General features: G+C 46.8%; 1 protein-coding gene across 3 annotated transcripts; it reads left to right on the forward strand.

Moving 5' to 3' along the window:
• Positions 1-23: 23 nt before the first annotated feature.
• Rab13 (RAB13, member RAS oncogene family) lies at positions 24-17,595 on the forward strand. 3 transcript variants are annotated; one of them, XM_041656089.1, is made up of 10 exons: positions 24-124; positions 3,062-3,159; positions 10,697-11,129; positions 12,287-12,347; positions 14,326-14,488; positions 14,703-14,780; positions 15,274-15,363; positions 15,485-15,550; positions 15,632-15,685; positions 16,206-17,595. In XM_041656089.1, exons 2-10 carry the CDS (start codon positions 3,157-3,159, stop codon positions 16,281-16,283), a joined length of 1,026 nt encoding a protein of 341 aa, XP_041512023.1. In that variant the 5' UTR covers positions 24-124; positions 3,062-3,156; the 3' UTR covers positions 16,284-17,595. The 3 variants fall into 3 exon arrangements, with proteins under 3 accessions (XP_041512023.1, XP_041512025.1, XP_041512024.1); XM_041656091.1 differs by having other exon boundaries at positions 14,428-14,488; positions 16,206-17,592; XM_041656090.1 differs by having other exon boundaries at positions 25-124; positions 3,099-3,159.
• Positions 17,596-21,931: the final 4,336 nt, after the last annotated feature.

Genomic DNA, 21,931 nt, shown 5'->3' on the forward strand with positions numbered 1-21,931 from the left:
AGTGCGTGTTGTTTTGCCATCTTGGGAAGGTCCTGCTTGCCGTTCGAATGCTAGCGGTTGAGCCGTGGGCTGCCATTTTCAGAAAGTCTGTCAAGGCTCCTCGTGTCACGGGTGCATAACCATGGTGAGAGAGTTAGCTTCTATTTTGAGTTCATGGTTTTGCTGCTGTCAAAAGAAAAATGCAGAGGTTAAAATTTTCTTCCTGAGCTTTAACAGCTGGAGTGGAATGGGAACAGCAGAGGTGAACACCAGCCAGGAGCTTAATAAAGGACGTCATTGACTGGGATTCCGTACGATTTACCCTGATTAACAAATGTTTTCTTGGAGTTGGTGTACTACGTTAGACTGATTCCTTAGCAAGCACAAAGCCCTGGATTGAGTTCCCAGCGTTTTGTAAACTGGCCAGGACAAGGCAGGCAGTGCATAGTGGTGCTGTCAGGGACTCAAAGCTGTAGTCGCAACGCTTCGAAGGCGGGAGAATAAAAAATTCAAAATCATCCTGGGCTCCATAGCAAATGTGAGGTCAAGTGTGGACTACAGGAGCCCGCGGGGGAAAAAATCCTGTTCATATTTGCTCCTCTACAGCTAACCATTGTTAACCATGGTTTACTTAGTGCTGTTTTCCAGGGCGAAGGGTAGCACCCGATTTTGTATTCTTACAATTCTTTCCCTTTGAAGAAGAATAAAATCCAGTATGTGTGTAGCTCTTGACGCGAGCATTGTTTTTGAACATACTAATTAAAGGCCGCACGTGATTGGCCACGCCTTTTACCTCTGCCCTCTGGCAGCAGAGTGGAGAGGACTGAGTTCCAGCCTGCCTGATCTAGGGATTTTAGGACAGCGGGAACCACACGGACTGATTGTGTCTCTAAAAACCAAATCAAAATGAAACAAGTCTGCTAATTAGCCATGAGTAAACTGTTACTGTTATTGTACAGATTTTTTGTTGTTTAGAGAAATTAAATTGTCCAAGCCAGGCACCGTGGTGGCACCTTTAATCCCAGCACTGGGGAGGCAGAGACAGGTGGACTGTGAATTCCAGTGTCTTAGAGACAGGCAGATCTTTGTGAGTTCCAGTCCAACCTAGCAATTTTTAGTTCTAGGATAGCCAGGGCTACACCAAAAAAAAAAAAAAAAAAAAGCCTGTCTTAAAAATAAAAACAAAAGCTGGGCGCTGGTAGCTCACGTCTTTAATCCAAGCACTTGGGAGGCAGAGCCAGGTGGATCTCTGTGAGTTCGAGGCCAGCCTGGTCTACAAGAGCTAGTTCCAGGACAGGCTCCAAAGCCACAGAGAAACCCTGTCTCAAAAAAACAATAAATAAATAAATAAATAAATAAAATAAAAACAAATAAAGGCTTTTCCAAGCTTAAATGAACATGTCACTCTTCATATGTGTACGTACAGATTGCGCAGAATAATTTTGGGTTTTAGCATATTTGCAATACACATAATAAAGATATCTTTGGAAATAGGTTCTAGGTCTAAAAGTGAAATTTATTCCTTTGCTATACACCAAATACTGAAAATAATTCCCTACAATTATTGTAGTGTATCTGCAATTTGTGAATTGATTTTTTTTTTTTTTTTGAGACAGGGTTTTTCTGTGTAGCCCTGGCTGTCCTGAAACTCACTCTATAGACCAGGCTGGTCTTGAACTCATAGAGTTGAGTTCCGCCTGCCTCTACTGGGATTAAAAGACATTTACTGGGGCTGGAGAGATAGCTCAGCAGTTAAGAACACTGCCTATCCAGCCAGAGGACCACGGTTCAGTTCCCAGCACCCACATGGCAGCTCACAAGTGTATGCAATCCATCTCCAGTTGATTTCACACCCTCATACAAAAGTATCTCAGAGACGTGTAGGCAAAACACAAATATTTCCCACCACTACAAGGCTTTTTGGGTTTGGTTTTGGTTTTGGTTTTGGTTTTTTTGAGTCAGTGTTTCTCAGTGTAAACAGCCCTAGCTGTTCTGGAACTACCTCTTGTAGACCAGGATGGCCTCGAACTCACAAAGATCTGCCTACCTCTGCCTCCCAAGTGCTGAGATTAAAGGCATGCTCCACCACCACCTGGTTTCGAACTTGTCTTTTAAGCATTTAGAAACTGTTTCTACATCATAGCTCAAAAGATGTTTGTTTTCAAGTCACAGAAATCCACCTTCCTCTGCCTTCCAAGTACTGGGATTAAAGACCTGCTCCACCACCACTGGTGGAAGGTTTTTTTGTTTTTTAAGATGGTGTCTCTGCCAGGGGATAGTGGCACACACATGTATTTATTTATTTATTTGCTTATTTATTATTATTTTATTTTATTTATTTATTTATTTAGTTTTTGGTTTGTCGAGACAGGGTTTCTCTGTGGTTTTGGAGCCTGTCCTGGAACTAGCTCTTGTAGACCAGGCTGGTTTCGAACTCACAGAGATCCGCCTGCCTCTGCCTCCCAAGTGCTGGGATTAAAGGCATGCGCCACCACCGCCCGGCTTCACTTATTTATTTTGAGGCAGAGTTTCTCTGTGTATCTGGCTGCCCTGAAATTCACTCTGTAGACCAGGCTGGACTTGAAATCACAGAACTCCACCTGTCTCTGCCTCCCTTGAGTGCTGGGATTAAAGGATTGAGCCTCTACCACCTGGTTTGTGGTGCAGACATTTTTTTCTTTTTATGTTTTTCGAGACAGGGTTTCTCTGTTGCTTTGGAGCCAGTCCTGGAACTAGCTCTTGTAGACCAGGCTGGCCTTGAACTCACAGAGATCCACCTGCCTCTGCCTCCCGAGTGCTGGGATTAAAGATGTGCACCACCACCCAGCTGGTGCACACATTTAATCCCAGTACTAAGGAGGACAGTGTTTCTCCTCCCAAGCTGACCTCCCACCTTGAAAGTGCTCCGGTGACAGGCATGCTGTGATAGCTAGTGTGTGTGCTGTGGAGAAGGTACTGTGTTAAGAACCTAAGCCAGCTGGGTGGTACTGTGCTACAGCCTCAGCCTTTCAGTTTTGCATTCGCAGTATCTTTCCTCAGCCGAGAATTCTTCTTTGCTAGATGTTTGCACATTGTCTTCCAGCCTAAATGCCGTTGCCTCCGAAATTACTCTGTTCCAGGAGAAATCAGCTGGAACCAGCTCTCACCGATTCCCAAGACTAGATTTTGGTATCAGCCATGGTGAGTCTATGCACTTCAGTGAGATTAACTACACGCGCAGGGCTTTCCTGTGAGAAACTGGTTGTTGATCCTTTGTCAGCCCACTCCTAATGGGAATTCAGGTACCTCGCTGCATCCTTCTCCAGGAGGATTAACAAAGCCATTTGCTCATCTTTCTTCCTCCATGAAATAAACAAGTAGACATTGTAAAGATTCTTATTTTTTGTTACGTTTAAAATATTGTGTCCAGGGCTGGAGAGATGGCTCAGAGGTTAAGAGCACTGGCTGCTCTTCCAGAAGTCCTGAGTTCAATTCCCAGCAACCACATGATGGCTCACAACCATCTGTAATGAGAGCTAGTGCCCTCTTCTGGACTGCAGACATACATGCAGACAGAACAGAACACTGTATACATAATAAATAAATAAATCTTAAAAAAAACAATTATCTTTAAAAAAAAAATTGTGTCCATGGGCTGGAGAGATGACTCAGCGGTTAAGAATACTGCCTGCTCTTCCAAAGGTCCTGAGTTCAATTCCCAGCAACCACTTGGTGGGTCACAACCATCTGTAATGAGATCTGGTGTCCTCTTCTGGCCTGCAGACATACATGCAGAAAGAATTCTGAGAATACTGTACACATAATAAATAAACAAATCTAAAAAAAAAAATGCGTCCATGCCGTTGTGAGACACATGCATGCAGATGTTGGAAGAGGCCAGGAGCTTCTGATTTCTCTGGAGCTGAGTTACAGGTGGTTGTAAATTACCAACAAGGGTGCTAGGAATGGAGCTCGGGTCCTCTGCAGAAGCATCCTCAGCCCTTAACTGCTGAGCCATCTCTGCAGCTCCAGCAGGTGGACATTCCCAACCTTTACTCATTCCAGGAGGAGTATACTTTGATCTTCATCTTTCCTTTCTTCTCGGTCCCTGGGTAGCGGTGTTCCAAAGGGTAGAAATCTTCAGAGGCCAAGACTGTAACTTAGTTGGTAGAAGTCTTCTCTAATGTGTGTGAGGCCATGGGTTAGAGTCCCAGAATGAAATAAAAATTTAAAAAATGGGGCTGGAGAGATGGCTCAGAGGTTGAGAGCACTGACTACTCTTCCAGAGGTCATGAGTTCAATTCCCAGCAACCACACGGTGGCTCACAACCATCTGTAATGAGGTCTGGTGCCCTCTTCTGGCATGCAGGCATATATGCAGACAGAACACTTACACATAATAAATAAATAAATTTTTTAAAAAAAATTAAAGCCGGGCGGTGGTGGTGCACGCCTTTAATCCCAGCACTTGGGAGGCAGAGGCAGGCAGATCTCTGTGAGTTCGAGACCAGCCTGGTCTACAAGAGCTAGTTCCAGGACAGGTTCCAAAACCACAGAGAAACCCTGTCTCAAAAAAAAAAAAATTAAAAAATGAATGAAGTAAACTAAGTTCCAAAAAATGGGGCGGGGGTAAAAGTCATCCTTGCAGAAGCTTTGAGAGAGAGCTAAGGAGAGGATGTGAGGAGATGAAACTGCAGTGAAATATACCAGCTAGAGTACCAGAGATGTGAGTAGACAGAACACTTTGCTTGGAATTAAAAATCCTGATACAAGGGCTGGAGAGATGACTCAGTGGTTAAGAGCATTGCCTGCTCTTCCAAAGGTCCTAAGTTCAATTCCCAGCAACCACATGGTGGCTCACCCCCATCCGTAATGGGGTGTGGTGCCCTCTTCTGGCCTGCAGGCATACACACAGATAGAACACTGTATACATAATAAATAAATAAATAAATAAATAATATATATATATATATATATAAAAAAGGAAGTTTTATAAAAAAAATTAAAAAAAAATCCTGATACAAGGGAAAAAAAATAGAATGAGGGGGAAAGAATTTATGAGCTTTTGTCAGAACCACCCATGAAAACTAAACAGTGATTTATTTACTTATTTCTTTTTAACTTTTTATTACATTTTAACTTGTGTTTTGTGAGACAGATAAGAGGATCACTTCCAGGAGTGAGTTAACTCCTCCCACGTGAGTCCTGCGCAATGAAGGCAGGTCATTAGGTGTGGTGCAGGCACCCTTATCCGCCCACCGCCTTCCCACTCTAACTCCCTCTCCCTCCCTAGCTCTCTCTTTTTTGGGGCAGTGGGGGGTGGAGATTGAGACAACATATTTATCTTTATATGGAGCCCTGGCTATCCTGGAATTCAGTACATAGACCTGCTGGCCTCAAACTCACAGAGCTCCACCTGCCTCGCCTCCTGAGTGCTGGGATCAAAGGCACCCATCACCACGCCCATCACCAGCTTCTCTTTTTTTTAAATTTTTTTTTCAGTTGAGTGGTGTTGGCTCACGCCTTTAATCCTAGCACTTGGGAAGCAGAGGCAGGAGGATCTCTGTGAGTTCGAGGCCAACCTGGTCTACAAGGGCTAGTTCCAGGACAGGCTCCAAAGCTACAAAGAAACCCTGTCTTGAAAAACCAAAAAAAAAAAAAATTATTTTCAAGGGACTGGAGAGATGGCTCAGTGGTTAAGAGCACTGGCTGCTCTTCCAGAGGTCCTGAGTTCAATTCTCAGCAACCACAAGGTGACTCACAACCATCTGGAATGATATCTGGTGCCCTCTTCTGGTGTGCAGGCAGAAAACTGTATACGGAGTAAATAAATAAATCTTTAAAAAAAATTATTTTCGTATCTGCACATAATACATTCCCTTAGCTACACTACCTTCTCTCGGAAAAGCTGTCCTCACAACCAGTCACCCCGTCTTTGTTTTGTTCTTGTTTGGGATTTGTTCTGTGGCGCAAGTTTAACCAGGACGCCAACAGGGCATGGTTGTCCATGGGCTCAGCTAAGTCATCAGTGGCATCTTCTCTCCCCAGGAACCATCAGCTGTCAATACCTGTCTGTCAAGGGGCTGGTCCTGCTCTTTGGCCTTACCTCACCTCCATCTATGACACACCCAGTGCTGTTATTTATTCTTATTTACTTACTGGAAATAGCTCTCACTGCTTAGCCCTGGCTGGCCTTAAACCCACAGAGATCCTCCAGCCTCTTGCCTCTGGGAGCACTGTCAGGTCCAAAAGATACTCCAGTTCCCCAAGCTCCAAGGGACAGACCAAATATCCAGAAATGAACTCAACCTGGACTGTTAAAGGATTTCTCTTGGTTTGATAAAAAACAGTCTTCCTCAGGAACTTGTGAAACTGGTTCCCTTTTACCAAAAGGAGTCATTTCCCTTACCTGTGCTCATGCTGGCCTCCAGGCTGCCGAACCACAGTGCCTGTTACACATCTCAAAGTCTCACTCCCTTCCTAGCCCTTCTCACCTCCACCATCCTAAACTCTCCAGCCCATGGGCTCCCTCCCCCCAGCGGCTCCCATTCTTCTAACCTGCTGCTCTCACTGTGTTCTCCCTATGCACAGCTCCTGCCTCTCGCTGCCATCTCTCTAGACTCTATCTCCTGCTAGTCTCCCTGTTCTCAAGACACCCCATCCCTGTTCAGTCTGCATCTTTCTTTGTTCTGACTCTTCCAGATACCCCTGGCTGTTCCTTCTCACAATAAAAACCTTCCCCTTAGCTAGGCATGCGAGAGGCAGAAGCAGGCAGATCTCTGAGTTCCAGAATAGCCAGGGCTACACAGAGAAACCCTGTCTCAAAAAACAAACACAGACAAAGAACAAAAAAAGCCTTTCTCGGGGCTGGAGAGATGGCTCAGAAGTTAAGAGCACTGGCTATTCTTCCAGAGGTCCTGAGTTCAATTCCCAGCAACCATATGGTGGCTCACAACCATCTGTAGTGAGATTTGGAGCCCTCTTCTGACCTACAGGCACACATGCAGACAGAACACTGTATACATAATAAATAAATAAAGACTTAAAAAAAAAAGCCTTTCCCCTTCACTAACCTGTGGATTGCTCAGTTTACATGCGAGGCTTCAAGGTCTTCACTACCACTTTCTCCACCCTTCCATGTGTGCTGGTTTGCTTCCTGATGCTGTGATAAACCTTCTGACCAAAAGCAACCTGGTGAGAAAATGGGTTTATTTGGCTTATAGGTTACAGTTCATTATTGAGGGAGCTCAAGGCAGAAGTCGAAAGCAAAAACCAAGGAAGACCATTGCCTTATTCCCAGGGGGCTCACATTCAGCTCCCCTTCCTTTTTTTCCTTTTTTTTTTTTTTTTTTTTCAGGACAGGATTTCTCTGTGTAGCTCTGGCTGTCCTGGAACTCCCTCTGTAGACCAGGCTGACCTCAAACTCACAGAGATCCACCTGCCTCTGCCTCTCAAGTGCTGGGATTAAAGATTTGTGCCACCACCCCCTAGCTCAGCTCCCTTTCTCATACAACAGCCCTACCTCCCAGGGATGATACCTCCCACACAAAGCTCTGCCCTCTGTCTTCAATTAGCAACTAGGAAAATGCCTAAGGCTAAAGAGAGCTGCCTCTAGTTGAGAGCATTGGCTGCTCTTTCAGAGAACCAGGGGTTTGATTCCCACCAGTTACATGGCTAACAACCACAGAGGCTCACAACTGTCTGTAACTCCAGTTTCAGAAGATCCAACACCAACCTTTTGGTCCCAAGGGTACCTGGTATGCATATAGTATACTCCCAAGCCTACAAGCATGCAAGGGCAGAATATCCACACACGTAATGATATTCATAAATAAATCTATGTAGAGATAGGGAGACCCTATCTAAAAAATAAAAAAAGAAAGCAATTGCCCCCCTCCAGATATGCCCACAGTCCAATCTGATGGAAGCAATTCCTCAGTTAAGTCAAGTGGGCAACTAAGATTGACCATCATGCCGGGGGTGGTGGTACATGCCTTTAATCCCTGCACTCAGGAATCAGAAGCAGGTGAATCTCTGTGAGTTTGAGGCCAGCCTGGTCTACAGAGTTCCAGGACAGGTTCCAATGTTACAGAGAAACCTTGTCTTTTTTTTTTTTTTTAAAGATTTATTTATTTATCATGTATACAACATTTCTTCCATGTATGCTTGCATGCCAGAAGAGGGCACCAGATCTCATTATAGATGGCTGTGAGCCACCATGTGGTTGCTGGGAATTGAACTCAGGACCTCTGGAAGAGTAGTCAGCGCTCCTAACCTCTGAGCCATCTCTCCAGCCCGAAACCTTGTCTTGAAAAAACAAACAAACAAAAGATTAGCCATTATAAGATCTCATGTAGGGGCTGGTGAGATGGCTCAGCGGTTAAGAGCATTGCCTGCTCTTCCAAAGGTCCTGAGTTCAATTCCCAGCAACCACATGGTGGCTCACAACCATCTGTAATGAGGTCTAATGCCCTCTTCTGGCCTTCAGGCAGACACGCAGAAAGGATATTGTATACTAAATAAATAAATAAATAAATATTTAAAAAAAAAAAAAGATCTCATGTAGCCCTGGATGGCCTGGAACTCTCCACCAAAGTAGGTTGACTTCAGACTTGCGATGATCATCTTGCTTCTGTCTCCTGTGTGCTGGGATTGCAAGTCTATGCCACCATACCTGGACTTTAGAGAAGATTCAAGGGCAGGACTGGCCAGTGAGGAAAACCAGAAAAGACTCAAGGTCTGTGCTACAGCCTGAAATGTATGAGCTGCGAGAGAAGAGTTAGAAGGGAAACTGAGGCCCAGAAAGTAGTCAAATGCTTTGCTTAGCACGCACAGGCTCTGTGTTTGACCAGTCCCCAGGATCATTAAGAACAAGGGGAGGGAGTGGAGAGATGGCTTCATGGTTAACGTGGTTAAGAGCCCTGGTTGCAGCTGGGCACAGCCCTTTAATCCCAGCACTTGGGAGGCAGACACAGGCAGATCTCTGTGAGTTCGAGGCCAGCCTGGTCTACCAAGTGAGTTCTAGGACAAGCTCCAAAGCTACAGAGAAACCCCATCTCGAAAAAAAAAACAAAACAAAAAAAAAACAAACAAAAAAAACCAACAACACCCAAACAGAAGGAACTCCTACACAACAAAGGAACTCCTACACAACAAAGGAACTCCTACACAACAAAGGAACTCCTACACAACAAAGGAACTCCTACACAACAAAGGAACTCCTACACAACAAAGGAACTCCTACACAACAAAGCTTGTGTGCTTTTTGTCTTGTTATCAATTCTTGTACAAAGAATGAAATTGGATTTTTCTCCAATATTTAAAATTTAATTCTAAAGAATGATTTTAAATGAAATAAAGTTTATACATTTTCTGGTAAAAATAAATAAATAAATAAATAAAGAAGAGTACTGATTGCTGTTCCAGAGGACCCAGGTTCAATTCCACATTATAGCTAGCAACTATCTGTGACTCCAAGATTTTACAGTCTCACACGAACATACATGCAGGCAAACACACCAATGCACAGAAAATAAAAAATAAATAAATTACAAAAAAAATAGTGAGCTAGTGGTGTTTGTACATGATTGTAGTTCTAGCTATTGAGGAGGCTGAGTCCAGATGATCACATGATCATACAAATTTGAGACTGGCCTGGGCAATACGTAGAGACCTTGCCTCAAATAAATAATTTAGGCTGGTGAGATGGCCTGGGTAGTTTGGTGGGACAGCCTACAGCTTGTCCTCTGACCTCCAAAGTTTTACTATGGCATGTACCTACACTAATATGAATGTAATAAATGAATAAATTAGTCAATAAAATAACCGGAATAGTTAGTTGTGTGTGATGGTCAATATGGGTTGTCAATTTGGCAGGATCTAGAATCAGCTAGGAGTCCAGTCTCTGGGCTTGTCTGGACTGAAGTTTCTAGATTGGGTTAACTGAGGTGGGAAAATCTATCTACCAGTGAGCCACACCACTCAGTCTCCTGGATAAAATGGTGAAAGTGAGCTGAGCGCCAGCACGCATCCCTCTCTACCTCCTGAGTGTGGACTAAAAGTGACCAGCTACTCCAGGCTCCTGCTGCCGCATGGACTGCACCTTCTCAGAGCCACAACAAGCCCCGTCTTTCCTAATAAATTGTTTCTCAGCCGGGCAGTGGTGGCGTATGCCTTTAATCCCAGGACTCGAGAGGCAGAGGCAGGCGGATCTCTGTGAGTTCGAGGCCAGCCTGGGCTACATAGCGAGTTCCAGGACACCCAGGGCTACACAGAGAAACCCTGTCTCGAAAAAACAATAAAAGAAAGCAGATAGAAAGCTGGGCATGGTGGCTCACACCTGTAGTCTTCATACCTGAGAGACTGAAACAGGAGAGTTACCACGAATTGGAGGCCCGGTGTGCTACTGAGTTCCAGGCTGATCTCCAGAATGAGAGACCAGGTTGTGTGTGTTTTGAGTGTTGTTGTTGGGACGTATTTTTATCATTTCAATTTTTCATCGTGCTCCACCAGGGGGCAGGTCGACCAAGTATATCAATCTCCCAACGCGCTGCTTTTCAAAGGGATTTGGATACTTAGGGCGCTCAACGCTGACACTAAGGTCCTAAGAATCTTTATCTCAAACTCAAAAAGCCTTTGAATAGCGCCTCAGCTTTTTTTTTTTTAATCAATTTCCAGTGGCACCCCCATCTCCACCCTTATTGGCAAATTCTTTCCCGCTTCCTCTAATCTCTTTAAGATTCCTCTTTCCACTTCGGTCGAAAGAGAGGAAAGACAGCTAGCGGAAGACACCGGGAAGGTCTATGGAGACGGTCTCGCCGAGGCTGGAGAAGCAGCGCCCGGACCACGGGAACTGGACAGGCCTCTCCACTGGCGAAGAGGGGTGGAGCCCCGAGCAGGGCCGCCTCTCTTCTTTCCCGGGGCCTGGGCGGAGAGGGAGGAAAACTTCCTGGCTGGGACTCTGGCGGTTTTTGCCTGCCAGCCCTCCGATCCCGCCTACCAGTATTGGCTCTTCCCTACCCCTCCCCCGGCGCCCCCAGAGTCCGCCATGGCCAAAGCCTACGACCACCTCTTCAAGTTACTGCTGATCGGGGACTCGGGGGTGGGCAAGACCTGTCTGATTATTCGCTTTGCAGAGGACAACTTCAACAGCACTTACATCTCCACCATCGGTGAGCCCCCTGACTATATCCCAGACCCACCCCCTGCCCCCGCCCACCCTCCTGAATGAATAGGGACCCTACTTTTTGGTCCTCTTGGAGTAAAGCATTAGCTTCCTGTCTCTCGACCACTGTCCCAGACTCATCCCCCCCATAACTGACTAACTCTCAAAACTTCTAATCTTTCTGAGGCCTCCAGGTAACTCCAGTTGCTGCCACCCGTCCCGTTCTTGGTAATAGCCCCCTGGTCTCCCCAGATTCACATAGACTCTTGTCATCTCCTCCCCCCCCCCCCCCCCCCCGGATCCTTCACCGCATCCATCTAAACTCTAGATTCATTCCCAATTCTTCACAATTTCGCTTTCCCCCTGCTTCCCAGTTCTGTTGTTCTCCTTCTGATCCACAGGGTTTCAGACTTCCCCTCCACCCCTCTCCCTTTCTAATCCTCTTCCCAGTCCCCCTCCCTTAACAGGGCACTGCAGAGAGTGGCCGAGTGCCCCGGGTGAGGAGGGTGGAAGTGAGGGCCCTTGGGGTCTCTGAGTAAGCTTCCTGACTCATCCTTCTCTCTGGGGCCCCTAAGAGACCCGGGAGATCTGCCCAGATTTCCAGTAAAAAGAGCGGCCTTTCTTTTTCCTCCCTCTTCATCTTTATCTCCTCTTGACGGAGACTCTCAAGTCTGGTGATAAAGGGAAAGAAAGAAACCGCTTCTCCCAATGAACTGATTCCCCAGAGGAATCTTATGGAGCCCCAGTCCGTCCGTTCCAAGCCTGGCCCACTAGTTAAGTCACAGAGTCGTGAATCAGCTGCCTTTTCCGTTCCTCTTTACCCTGGAGGGCGAGCTGGCTGGTTGGAGGACCAATAGGCTGAGTGTGGGGGGGAGGGGGAAAGAAGACTGGGAGAGTGAGATCGGTTGGAAGTGAAAGCTGTCGGGGGCAACGCTTTTAAGCCCCTCGAGAGCAGTTCATCACTTCTCCGAAACGTCATCAATTCTAAGGACAAACAGTGTGCTTACTATAGGAATAAAGCTTTGGGAAAGTTCTCCCTGTTTACACATCCAACAAGGTCACCCCAAGTGTCTGCCCGGCAGAGTTCCCGGTGCAGCCCCCGCCCCCTCCCACACTTTTCACATAAATACACTTAGTCACCTGGGCTCATGGCTTTCGCTCCAGGAATTGATTTCAAGATCCGAACTGTGGAAATTGAGGGGAAGAGGATCAAACTGCAAGTCTGGTAAGTCAGCTCCTCAGCTCCCCAGCTGCCATGTGGGCCTGCACCCACGCCCTGCCCCTTCATCCCTCATTTCTTCTTCCTAACTTTTTCTCCTTCCAGTTCTCCTTCTCCTTCTAATTCTCCTCCTCCTCCTCCTCCTTCTTCTTTTGGTTTTTCGAGACAGGGTTTCTCTGTATAACAGCCCTAGCTGTCCTGGAACTCACTCTGTAGCCCAGGCTGGCCTGGGACTCACCACGTAGCTGAGAATGACCTTCAGCTCCTGATCCTGCTGCTTCTATCTCCCAAGTCCTGGGATTACCGGCATGTGGTACCACGTCGGTCTTTCTGTTTTGCTTTATTTCTTTCCCTTTTTATTTTGTCCAGTACGCCTCCTAATTTATCTATCTTGCTTACTCAGCTGTCCTTCCATTTCTGTCCCTGGTGTCCCACTTTTAGTTTGTTTGTGTTTTTTCCTCACCTGGAGCATTCTTTGGATGTAGAAACAGGTTCTAAGTGCTTAAAAAAAAGACAAGTTCCAGAATTATAAATTTGACTTGCAGTCAATTGCTTTCTCTAAGTTTTAGAGAGCAACTTTATTTCAGCATTTAGGATGCAAAGGCAGGTGGATCTCTGAGAGTCTGAGGCCAGCCTGGGCTACATGGTGAATTTCAGAAAAGTCAGGGTTGCGTAAAGAGACCCTGTCTATAAAATAATAATAATAATAATAATAATAATAATAGCTGGGCGGTGGTGGCACACGCCTTTAATCCCAGCACTTGGGAGGCAGAGGCAGGCGGATCTCTGTGAGTTTGAGACCAGCCTGGTCTACAAGAGCTAGTTCCAGGACAGGCTCCAAAACCACAGAGAAACCCTGTCTCGAAAAACCAAAATAAATAAATAAATAAATAAATAATATAATAATAATAAAACTTAAACATTTTGAGAGCACAGGAGGTCACATTCAGAAGTGTGGCTTGACTGTTGTAAGGAGGTGGAGACACTACAGGTGTAGAGACACTGCAGGTGTAGAGACGCTGCAGGTGTGGAGGCCCTGCAGGTGTGGAGGTGCTGCAAATGCAAAGGTGCTGCAGGTGTCAAGGCACTGCAGGTGTCAAGGCACTGCAGGTGTATAGATGCAGCAGGTGTAGAGGCACTACAAGTATGGAGGCATTGCAGGTGTGGAGACGCTGTAGGTGTATAGACGCTGCAGGTGTGGAAACGATACAGGTGTATAGACACTGCAGGAGTGGAGGCACTGCAGGTGTATAGACGCTGCAGGTGTGGAGGCACTGCAATTGTGGAGGCATTGCAGGTGTATAGATGCTGCAGGTGTATAGATGCTGCAGGTGTGGAGGCATTGCAGGTGTGGAGATGCTGCCGGTGTGAAGATGCTGCAGGTGCGGAAGCGCTGCAGGTGTGGAGACACTGCATGTGTCTGCAGGTTTGGAGGCACTGCAGGTGTAGAGACGCTGTAGATGTGGAGATGCTGCAGGTGTGGAGACACTGCAGGTGTAGAGACGCTGTAGATGTGGAGATGCTGCAGGTGTGGAGACACTGCAGGTGTATAGATGCTGCAGGTGTGGAGGCACTGCAGGTGTGGAGGCACTGTAAGGGTGGAGACGCTGCAGATGTGGAGGCGCCGCAGGTGTGGAGGCTCTGCAGGTATGGAGGCGCTGAGGCTTTCGCTGAAGCATTGTGGTGTGACAGATAAACAGCAGCAGATGGGGTCTAAACCCTGTTCGGCTTGACCTTCATCAGTTACCCAGCCTCCCCACGTTTGTTTCATTTATAAAATGGGGACAATGAGACATGCTTCATAATGATACCGTGAGGGTTAGATAGGATCTCTCACACACACACAAAGTGATACTCAGGACAGTGCTTGGCATCTATGAGTAAACAAGAGACATCCTGTTTCCCAGCCCTGCAGCTCTGAGTAGCAGCCCAACTGCCCTTGGTCCGTTTCTCCTTTACTGTTTCCTGACTCTTTTCCTTTCAGCCCCACCCCCAGTGCTGCAAAAGCTAAGCTCTTAGGAAAAGACTTTCCCTCCCTCTTGGAGCTTCTTGCTTCCATTTCACCCTGTGAAAACTTCTGCTTCAGGGACACGGCTGGCCAAGAACGATTCAAGACAATAACTACAGCCTATTACCGAGGCGCCATGGTATGAGTGTGGGTATGGACATGGGCTAAAGTCATGGTTTCGTGAGTACGGAGGGTGACGAGCATGGGGTAGGGGATGAAGGAGGGTAATGTGTTTTGTAGCGAGCCCCATAGGGCCTGTGTTTAGACCCATGGGTGGGACTGGGAAGGGTCACTTAGAGGACAGTAGAAAGCTAACGGGAATATGGTCCCAGGTGAAATCTGTCATCCCTTAGGGTATTATCCTAGTATATGACATCACAGATGAAAAATCCTTCGAGAATATTCAGAACTGGATGAAAAGCATCAAAGAGGTGAGACACCTCCAAAAGAGATGGGGGAACAAGGTGCTCCTGGAGGGTGGTGGATGTGAGAATGGGCAGGATTCAACTTTAATTAATTTATTTAAATTTGTGTGTGTGTGTGTTTTGTCTACATATGTACATCTGCGAACCAGGTGCCCTCAGAGGTCAGAAGGGAGTGGTGGACCCCTGGGACTTTAGTGATACATGGTTGTGAGCCACCAAGTGGATGCTAGGAATTGAACTCAGGTCCTCTGGGAGAACAGTCTGTGTTCTTAACTGCCAAAGCCTTCTCTCCAGTCCCAACTGCGCCTTTTTTGTTCTTTCTTCTTGAGACAAAGTCTCACTCTGTAGCCCCAGCTGTTGTGAAACTCACTGTGTATCCCAAACTCCCTGTGGTCTTGAACTCACAGCCGTCTTTCTGCCTCAGCTTTTCAAATGCAGAAGTTATAGGTGTGAGTCACGTGAGAGAGTCAGCTTTTTCTTGTTCTGCTCTGGTCTTCAGAATGCTTCTGCTGGCGTGGAGCGTCTTCTGCTGGGGAACAAGTGTGACATGGAGGCCAAGAGGAAGGTGCAGAAAGAGCAGGCAGACAAGGTGAGGGGCAGAGGACCCGGCTGTTTGCCTCAGACCAGGAGAACCAGCGTGAGCAGGGATTGCTGAATGCTTTGCTTCTGCCCGTCATCCAGCTCTCTCCTTCCCTCCTCACCCCCTACAGTTGGCTCGAGAGCATGGAATTCGATTTTTTGAGACAAGTGCCAAATCCAGTATGAATGTGGATGAGGTGAGATTCACCTTCCAAGACATAAAAGTCCTAATAGTTTTACACTCTCCTCCAACCTGTCCTAACCAGTTTCCCCTTTAGGCTTTCAATTCCCTGGCGCGTGACATCTTGCTCAAGTCGGGAGGCCGGAGATCGGTGAGTTGGTTCTACTTGCTGGGTACCACTGTGTGTGTCTGCAAGAACTGCAGTGCAGAGATGCAGAACCCAGACCCAGCACTGAGGGGTGGGAGCAGGAAGATCAGGAGGTCAAGGCTATCCTCAGCTACTCTATCTAAACAAAAACCCACTGGGGTGGGGGTGGGGTGCAGCACGGGACTGGACTATAGGACGCCTTTTATCCCATCACTCAGGAAGCAAAAGCACGTGGATCTCTGAGTTTGAGGCAACACAGTGGCAGGCGGATCTCTGTGAGTTCGAGGCCAGCCTGGTCTACAGAGTGAGTTCCAGGACAGCCAGGTCTACACAGAGAAACCCTGTCTCAATAAAGAAGGAAAGAAAGAAAGAAAGAAGTAAAGAAGTAAATAAGCAGGCCAGTTGAAGAGGAGGAGGAACAATGCCAGGGTTTCTCATAAAGGCCAGATTGCCTTGAGTTTATAGGCTCCTACTCCAGGCACCCCTTCACACAGTGACCCTTCTTCTACCTTCCTGGCTCTAGGGAAACAACGGCAAGCCCTCCAGCGCTGACCTGAAACCATCTGACAAGAAAAACACCAACAAGTGCTCCCTGGGCTGAAGGGGAATCCTTGCCTCCTCCCCACAGTGCTCCCTGGGCTGAGGGACAGTCCTTGCCTCCTCCCCACAGTGCTCCCTGGGCTGAGGGACAGTCCTTGCCTCCTCCCCACAGTGCTCCCTGGGCTGAAGGACAGTCCTTGCCTCCTCCCCACAGTGCTCCCTGGGCTGAAGGACAGTCCTTGCCTCCTCCCCACAGTGCTCCCTGGGCTGAAGGACAGTCCTTGCCTCCTCCCCACAGTGCTCCCTGGGCTGAGGGACAGTCCTTGCCTCCTCCCCACAGTGCTCCCTGGGCTGAGGGACAGTCCTTGCCTCCTCCCCACAGTGCTCCCTGGGCTGAAGGACAGTCCTTGCCTCCTCCCCACAGTGCTCCCTGGGCTGAAGGACAGTCCTTGCCTCCTCCCCACAGTGCTCCCTGGGCTGAGGGACAGTCCTTGCCTCCTTGCACTGAACCTGGAGGCTAGACCTGAAAGAGGTGGGCTGTGGGGTTGGCTGCACAGGGGAGAAACCTGTGAGACCTAGAGGGGCAGATGAACTGGTGATCAGAAGAACGAGGATGAAGAAAAGGAAGAAAGGGACAGGGGAGAGGGGGGAAAGGAATCAAGGATGGGAAAGGTGAAAAGGGTTTGAGAAGAGGAAAGGGAGAATAATGGTCTCAGGTCCTGGACTGTCCTTGGGTTCAAAGTCAAACATTAATGTAAATATGTTGATTTCTCCATTACTGATTCAGGTTTAGGGCCCAGAGAGGCCGGCTCAGCACTGCTCTGGAGGTCACTCGCTCATGCATGGTCTTTGTTGGTATTAAAGGCCACTGTTTTACACGGATGTTCCGCTGTTTTACATCACATGACTTGTATTCTGTCAGACTGCTCTCCACTCAGAACCAGTTCTTGTCACTTGAAGATGCTGCTTTACCTGCATCTGCCTGGGTTCCCCTTCCTTGCCCCTGCCCCCTTTAACTGCAAGAAGAAGCCTGGCAGTGGTGGCTCAGCTTCAATCCCAGCACTAGGGAGGCAGAGGTAGGTGGCTCTCTGTTAGTTCAAGGCCAGTCTTGTCTATAGGGTGATTTCCAGGACAGCCAAGGTTACACAGAGAAACCCTGTCTTGAAAACAAAACAAAAAAAGTAACCTGGCAAACCAATTTCTTTTAACAAAAACAGTGTGCTACAGCCAGACTAGACAGTCACTTAGTTTTTGTTCTAATGCAAGGGGTGACCTACTCTGCCTCAGCCCACCCGTGAGAGCTCAGCTTCACACTCTTCAAAAGATTCCTCAAGTTGGGCAGTTGGTGGCGCACGCCTTTAATCCCAGCACTCAGGAGGCTGAGGCAGGCGGGTCTCTGTGAGTTCTAAGTCAGCCTGGTCAACAAGAGCTAGTTCCAGGATGGGCTCTAAAACTACAGAGAAACCCTGTCTTCAAAAACAAAACAAACAGATTCCTCAAAAAGGAAATGAGAGAAAGAGGGAAGGGGTCAGTCGCGCGTGCAGACCAGCAAGTACTGGAAATGCCGCAAGGGTTTTTTGTTGTCCACCCTCCCCAACCCTTTGGTTTGTCTGAGACAGGGTTTCTCTGTATAACAGTAGCCCTAGCTGTCCTGGAACTCATTCTGTAGACCAGGCTGGCCTTGAACTCACAGAGATCTGCCTGCCTGGTACTTTTTGCTTTTTTTTTTTTTTTTTTTTTTTTTTTTTTGAGACAGGGTTTCTCTGTAGCTTTGGAAACTGCCCTGGAACTAGCTCTGTAGACCAGGCCGGCCTCGAACTCACAGAGATCCGCCTGCCTCTCCTGGGATTAAAGGCCTGCGCCACCACCACCCAGCCAGCAAGGCTTTTTGTAAACAAAGTTTTACCAGGTGAGTAAAGAGAATTGGATTCCTTGCTATATAGTAGTTTTATGAGGTGGGAGAGATTTGTGAAATATTGGCCATTCATGGGCTGGCCATCTTTTGATATAAAGACGAAAACCAACTTTTCTCACAGTTTGAAGGGAGGAGGAGACATGGGAGAGATTCACATATTTATCAGTATTTTCTGAGCATCTGCTCTATGACAGACAATAAGTGATTGCTAACAGCTTTTTGGTGGCACATGTAAGCAGAGGAATAGACAAAATCTTGGTTTTTTGAGACAGGGTTTCTCTGTAGCTTTGGAGCCTGTCCTGGAACTAGCTCTGTAGACCAGGCTGGTCTCGAACTCACAGAGATCCGCCTGCCTCTGCCTCCCAAGTGCTGGGATTAAAGGCATACGCCACCACCGCCCAGCCAAAAAACCAAAACTTAAAAAGAAAACCTAATAAGAGTGTTTTTCTTTTAAGATTTTGTCTAGGGGGCTGGAGAGATGGCTCAGAGGTTAAGAGCATTGCCTGCTCTTCCAAAGGTCCTGAGTTCAATTCCCGGCAACCACATGGTGGCTCACAACCATCTGTAATGGGGTCTGATGCCCTCTTCTGGCCTGCAGGTATACACACAGGCAGAATATTGTATACATAATAAATAAATAAATATTAGAAAAAAAAAAAGATTTTGTCTATTCCTGGCCGGGCGGAGACAGAGGCAGATGGGTGTCTGAATTTGAGGCCAGCCTGATTTACAGAGGGAGTTCCAGGTCAGCCAGGGCTACATTTGTCTCAAAAACAAAGCAAAAAAAAAGTGAAAAAAAACTTCTAGAAAATTGTCTTTGGACCTCCACAAGCACAGCATGGCACAAAAAGCACTCACTTACAGACTTACATGAACATACACAAGATAAAAATATATGTATATATATTTTGGAGACAATGATCTCACTAAGCATATCTGCCTGCCTCTGCCTCTTGAGTGCTGGGGCACCACCATGACCAGCTCTAAAAATACATTTAAAATTATTCAAATTCTTTATAAAAAAAAATCAAAAACTTGCAAATCTCCTTCCCCTTGGGGCCGGAGATCAACAATAGTGTGTTGTAATATGATAGCCAAATGCTTTACAGTGTTTTGCAGGGTGGGGGACGAAAATAACCACACACATTTAGCTTGCCAGCCTTCCTAAGTGTCATGGGCAATTCTTCTAGAGTTAAAGAAGAAAATCACTTCCTGGGGCAGAGTTGTCTCAGCAGCTTCCGGGAGGAGGAGAAAGAAAAAAAGAAGCCACTCAGTTTCAGCCTGAAAAGACAAGTGGCCACATGGTGAGGACAGGAGGTTCAGGAAGAGAGAGAAGCCCCACTGTCAGGGAACTCCTGCTTAGAACAGAGGTACAAGAGGCCTAGTTACTCTTTCCTGGTAATACAGAAAATCAGGATGAATTCCAAAGCAACGTGGCTGTGCCTATGAGCTACTGCCTGGATGAGGTTCCTTTATTTTCTCTGAGACAGGGTTTCTCTGTGTATCTCTGGCTGTCCTAGAACTCACTCTATAGACACATTATAGAGATCTCACGAACTCACAGAGATCTGTCTCCCTCTGCCTCCTGAGTGCTGGGATTAAAGGCTAAATACTTTTTTTAAAATATTTATTTATTTATTATGTATACAATATTCTGTCTATGTGTATGTCTGCAGGCCAGAAGAGGGCACCAGACCTCATTCCAGATGGTTGTGAGCCACTATGTGGTTGCTGGGAATTGAACTCAGGACCTTTGGAAGAGCAGGCAGTGCTCTTAACCACTGAGCCATCTCTCCAGCCCCCCTAAATACTTTTTTTAATGAAACATTTTGGTCTACACTAAATCTGGAATTATATTTATTTATTAGTTTTTGAGATGGATTCTCATGTACCTTGGAAATGACACTCAGGATGCAGAAGAGGGAGTGCAGTCAGGGATACATATCAGGACCCCGTGACTTCCCAAGAAGACTAACATTTTAATCACATCCCAAGGACGAATTTTTATTTTAAAAAATTATTGTGTAGCCGGGCGGTGGTGGCGCACGCCTTTAATCCCAGCACTCGGGAGGCAGAGGCAGGCGGATCTCTGTGAGTTCGAGACCAGCCTGGTCTACAAGAGCTAGTTTCCAGGACAGGCTCCAAAACCACAGAGAAACCCTGTCTCGAAAAACCAAAAAAAAAAAAAAATTATTGTGTGTGTGTGTGTGTTGCTGTGCATCTTTTGCATGCCCAGAGCCTGTGATGGCCAAAAGAGAGTGTAAGATCAAGCTTCTGCAACTGGACTCACAAGTAGTGAGTTCCTTGTGGGTGCTGGGAATCAGCTGTATCTTTGGAAGAGCAGCCAGTGTCAGTCAGTGCTCTTAACTACTGAGCCATCTCTCCAGCAGGGCAGATCTCTCTGTCTCTCTGTCTCTCTCTCTCTCTCATACAGAGTCTCTCATTGTGTTATTCTGGTTGGCCTGGAACTCACTTTGTAGAGGTTTGTCTCAAAAACTCACAGAGATCTCAAGGTCCAAATCAGGAGCAGAAGGAGAGAGAGCACGAGCAAGGAACTCAGGACCGCGAGGGGTGCACCCACACACTGAGACAATGGAGATGTTCTATCGGGAACTCACCAAGGCCAGCTGGACTGGGTCTGAAAAAGCCTGGGATAAAACCGGACTCGCTGAACATAGCGGACAATGAGGACTACTGAGAACTCAAGAACAATGGCAATGGGTTTTTGATCCTACTGCACGTACTGCTTTGTGGGAGCCTAGGCTGTTTGGATGTTCACCTTACTAGACCTGGATGGAGGTGGGTGGTCCTTGGACTTCCCACAGGGCAGGGAACCCTGATTGCTCTTTGGGCTGACGAGGGAGGGGGACTTGATTGGGGAAGGGGGAGGGAAATGGGAGGCGGTGGCGGGGAAGAGACAGAAATCTTAAATAAATAAATAAATAAATAAATAAATAAATAAATAAATAAGCAACCAAAAAAAAAAAAAACCTCACAGAGACCCACTTGCCTCTGCTGGGACTAAAGGCCAGGCCAGATGTTGTTCTGAAGTCGTGTAGCTGAAAAGTACATGAATCCAACTCCAACACTGCTTTCAATTTAAAATCTCCATGCTCTAGACATTTGTGGTGTCACAAGCCATTTAATCCCCATTCTTGGGAAGAGGCAAGCAGAACTTGAGTTTGAGAACTGTTCTACAGAATGAGTTCCAGCACAGCCAGGGGGACACAGAGAAACCCTGTCTCAAACAAACAAACAAATAAATAAAAATCTCCCACGGACACGGTTCATCTGTGTAGAGTAGGGACAAGAGCAATTTTCAACTTTGATCCAGCCCCGCATCCATCAGTAGGTTCCCCGGACCCAACTCCTCAAGGCTGTCCAGGGTGGTGAGCAAGGGATAAGTGCGCAGGGAGGGGAGGTGGTATCAAAGAGCCTAATGCTAGGCGGGCGGTGGTGGCGCACGCCTTTAAAACAAATAAAAAAATAAAAACAAATAAAAAAATAAAAAATAAAAGTGCCTAATGCTGAACCCACAATTTTTTATTTTTTTTATTTTTTATTTTTTTGGTTTTTCGAGACAGGGTTTCTCTGTGGTTTTGGAGCCTGTCCTGGACTAGCTCTTGTAGACCAGGCTGGTCTCGAACTCACAGAGATCCACCTGCCTCTGCCTCCCGAGTGCTGGGATTAAAGGCGTGCACCACCACCGCCCGGCTGAACCCACAATTTTAATGAATACCCTAAGTCCAGACAGAGCAGCGTATTTAAGTCCCTTTTTTTTTTTTTATGTCTCC

This window comes from Microtus oregoni, unplaced genomic scaffold (genome assembly GCF_018167655.1).
Source record: "Microtus oregoni isolate MIOR12 unplaced genomic scaffold, Mior012 000007F_ref0000211, whole genome shotgun sequence".
Lineage (NCBI taxonomy): Eukaryota > Metazoa > Chordata > Mammalia > Rodentia > Cricetidae > Microtus > Microtus oregoni.

Bases quoted from the DNA above. Each gene is read 5' to 3' on its own strand.
- Rab13 (XM_041656089.1), top strand. The intron at 12,348-14,325 runs GTAAGTCAGCTC...TTTTCCTTTCAG, and splicing joins AGGATCAAACTGCAAGTCTG to CCCCACCCCCAGTGCTGCAA. The intron at 15,686-16,205 runs GTGAGTTGGTTC...TCCTGGCTCTAG, and splicing joins AGTCGGGAGGCCGGAGATCG to GGAAACAACGGCAAGCCCTC.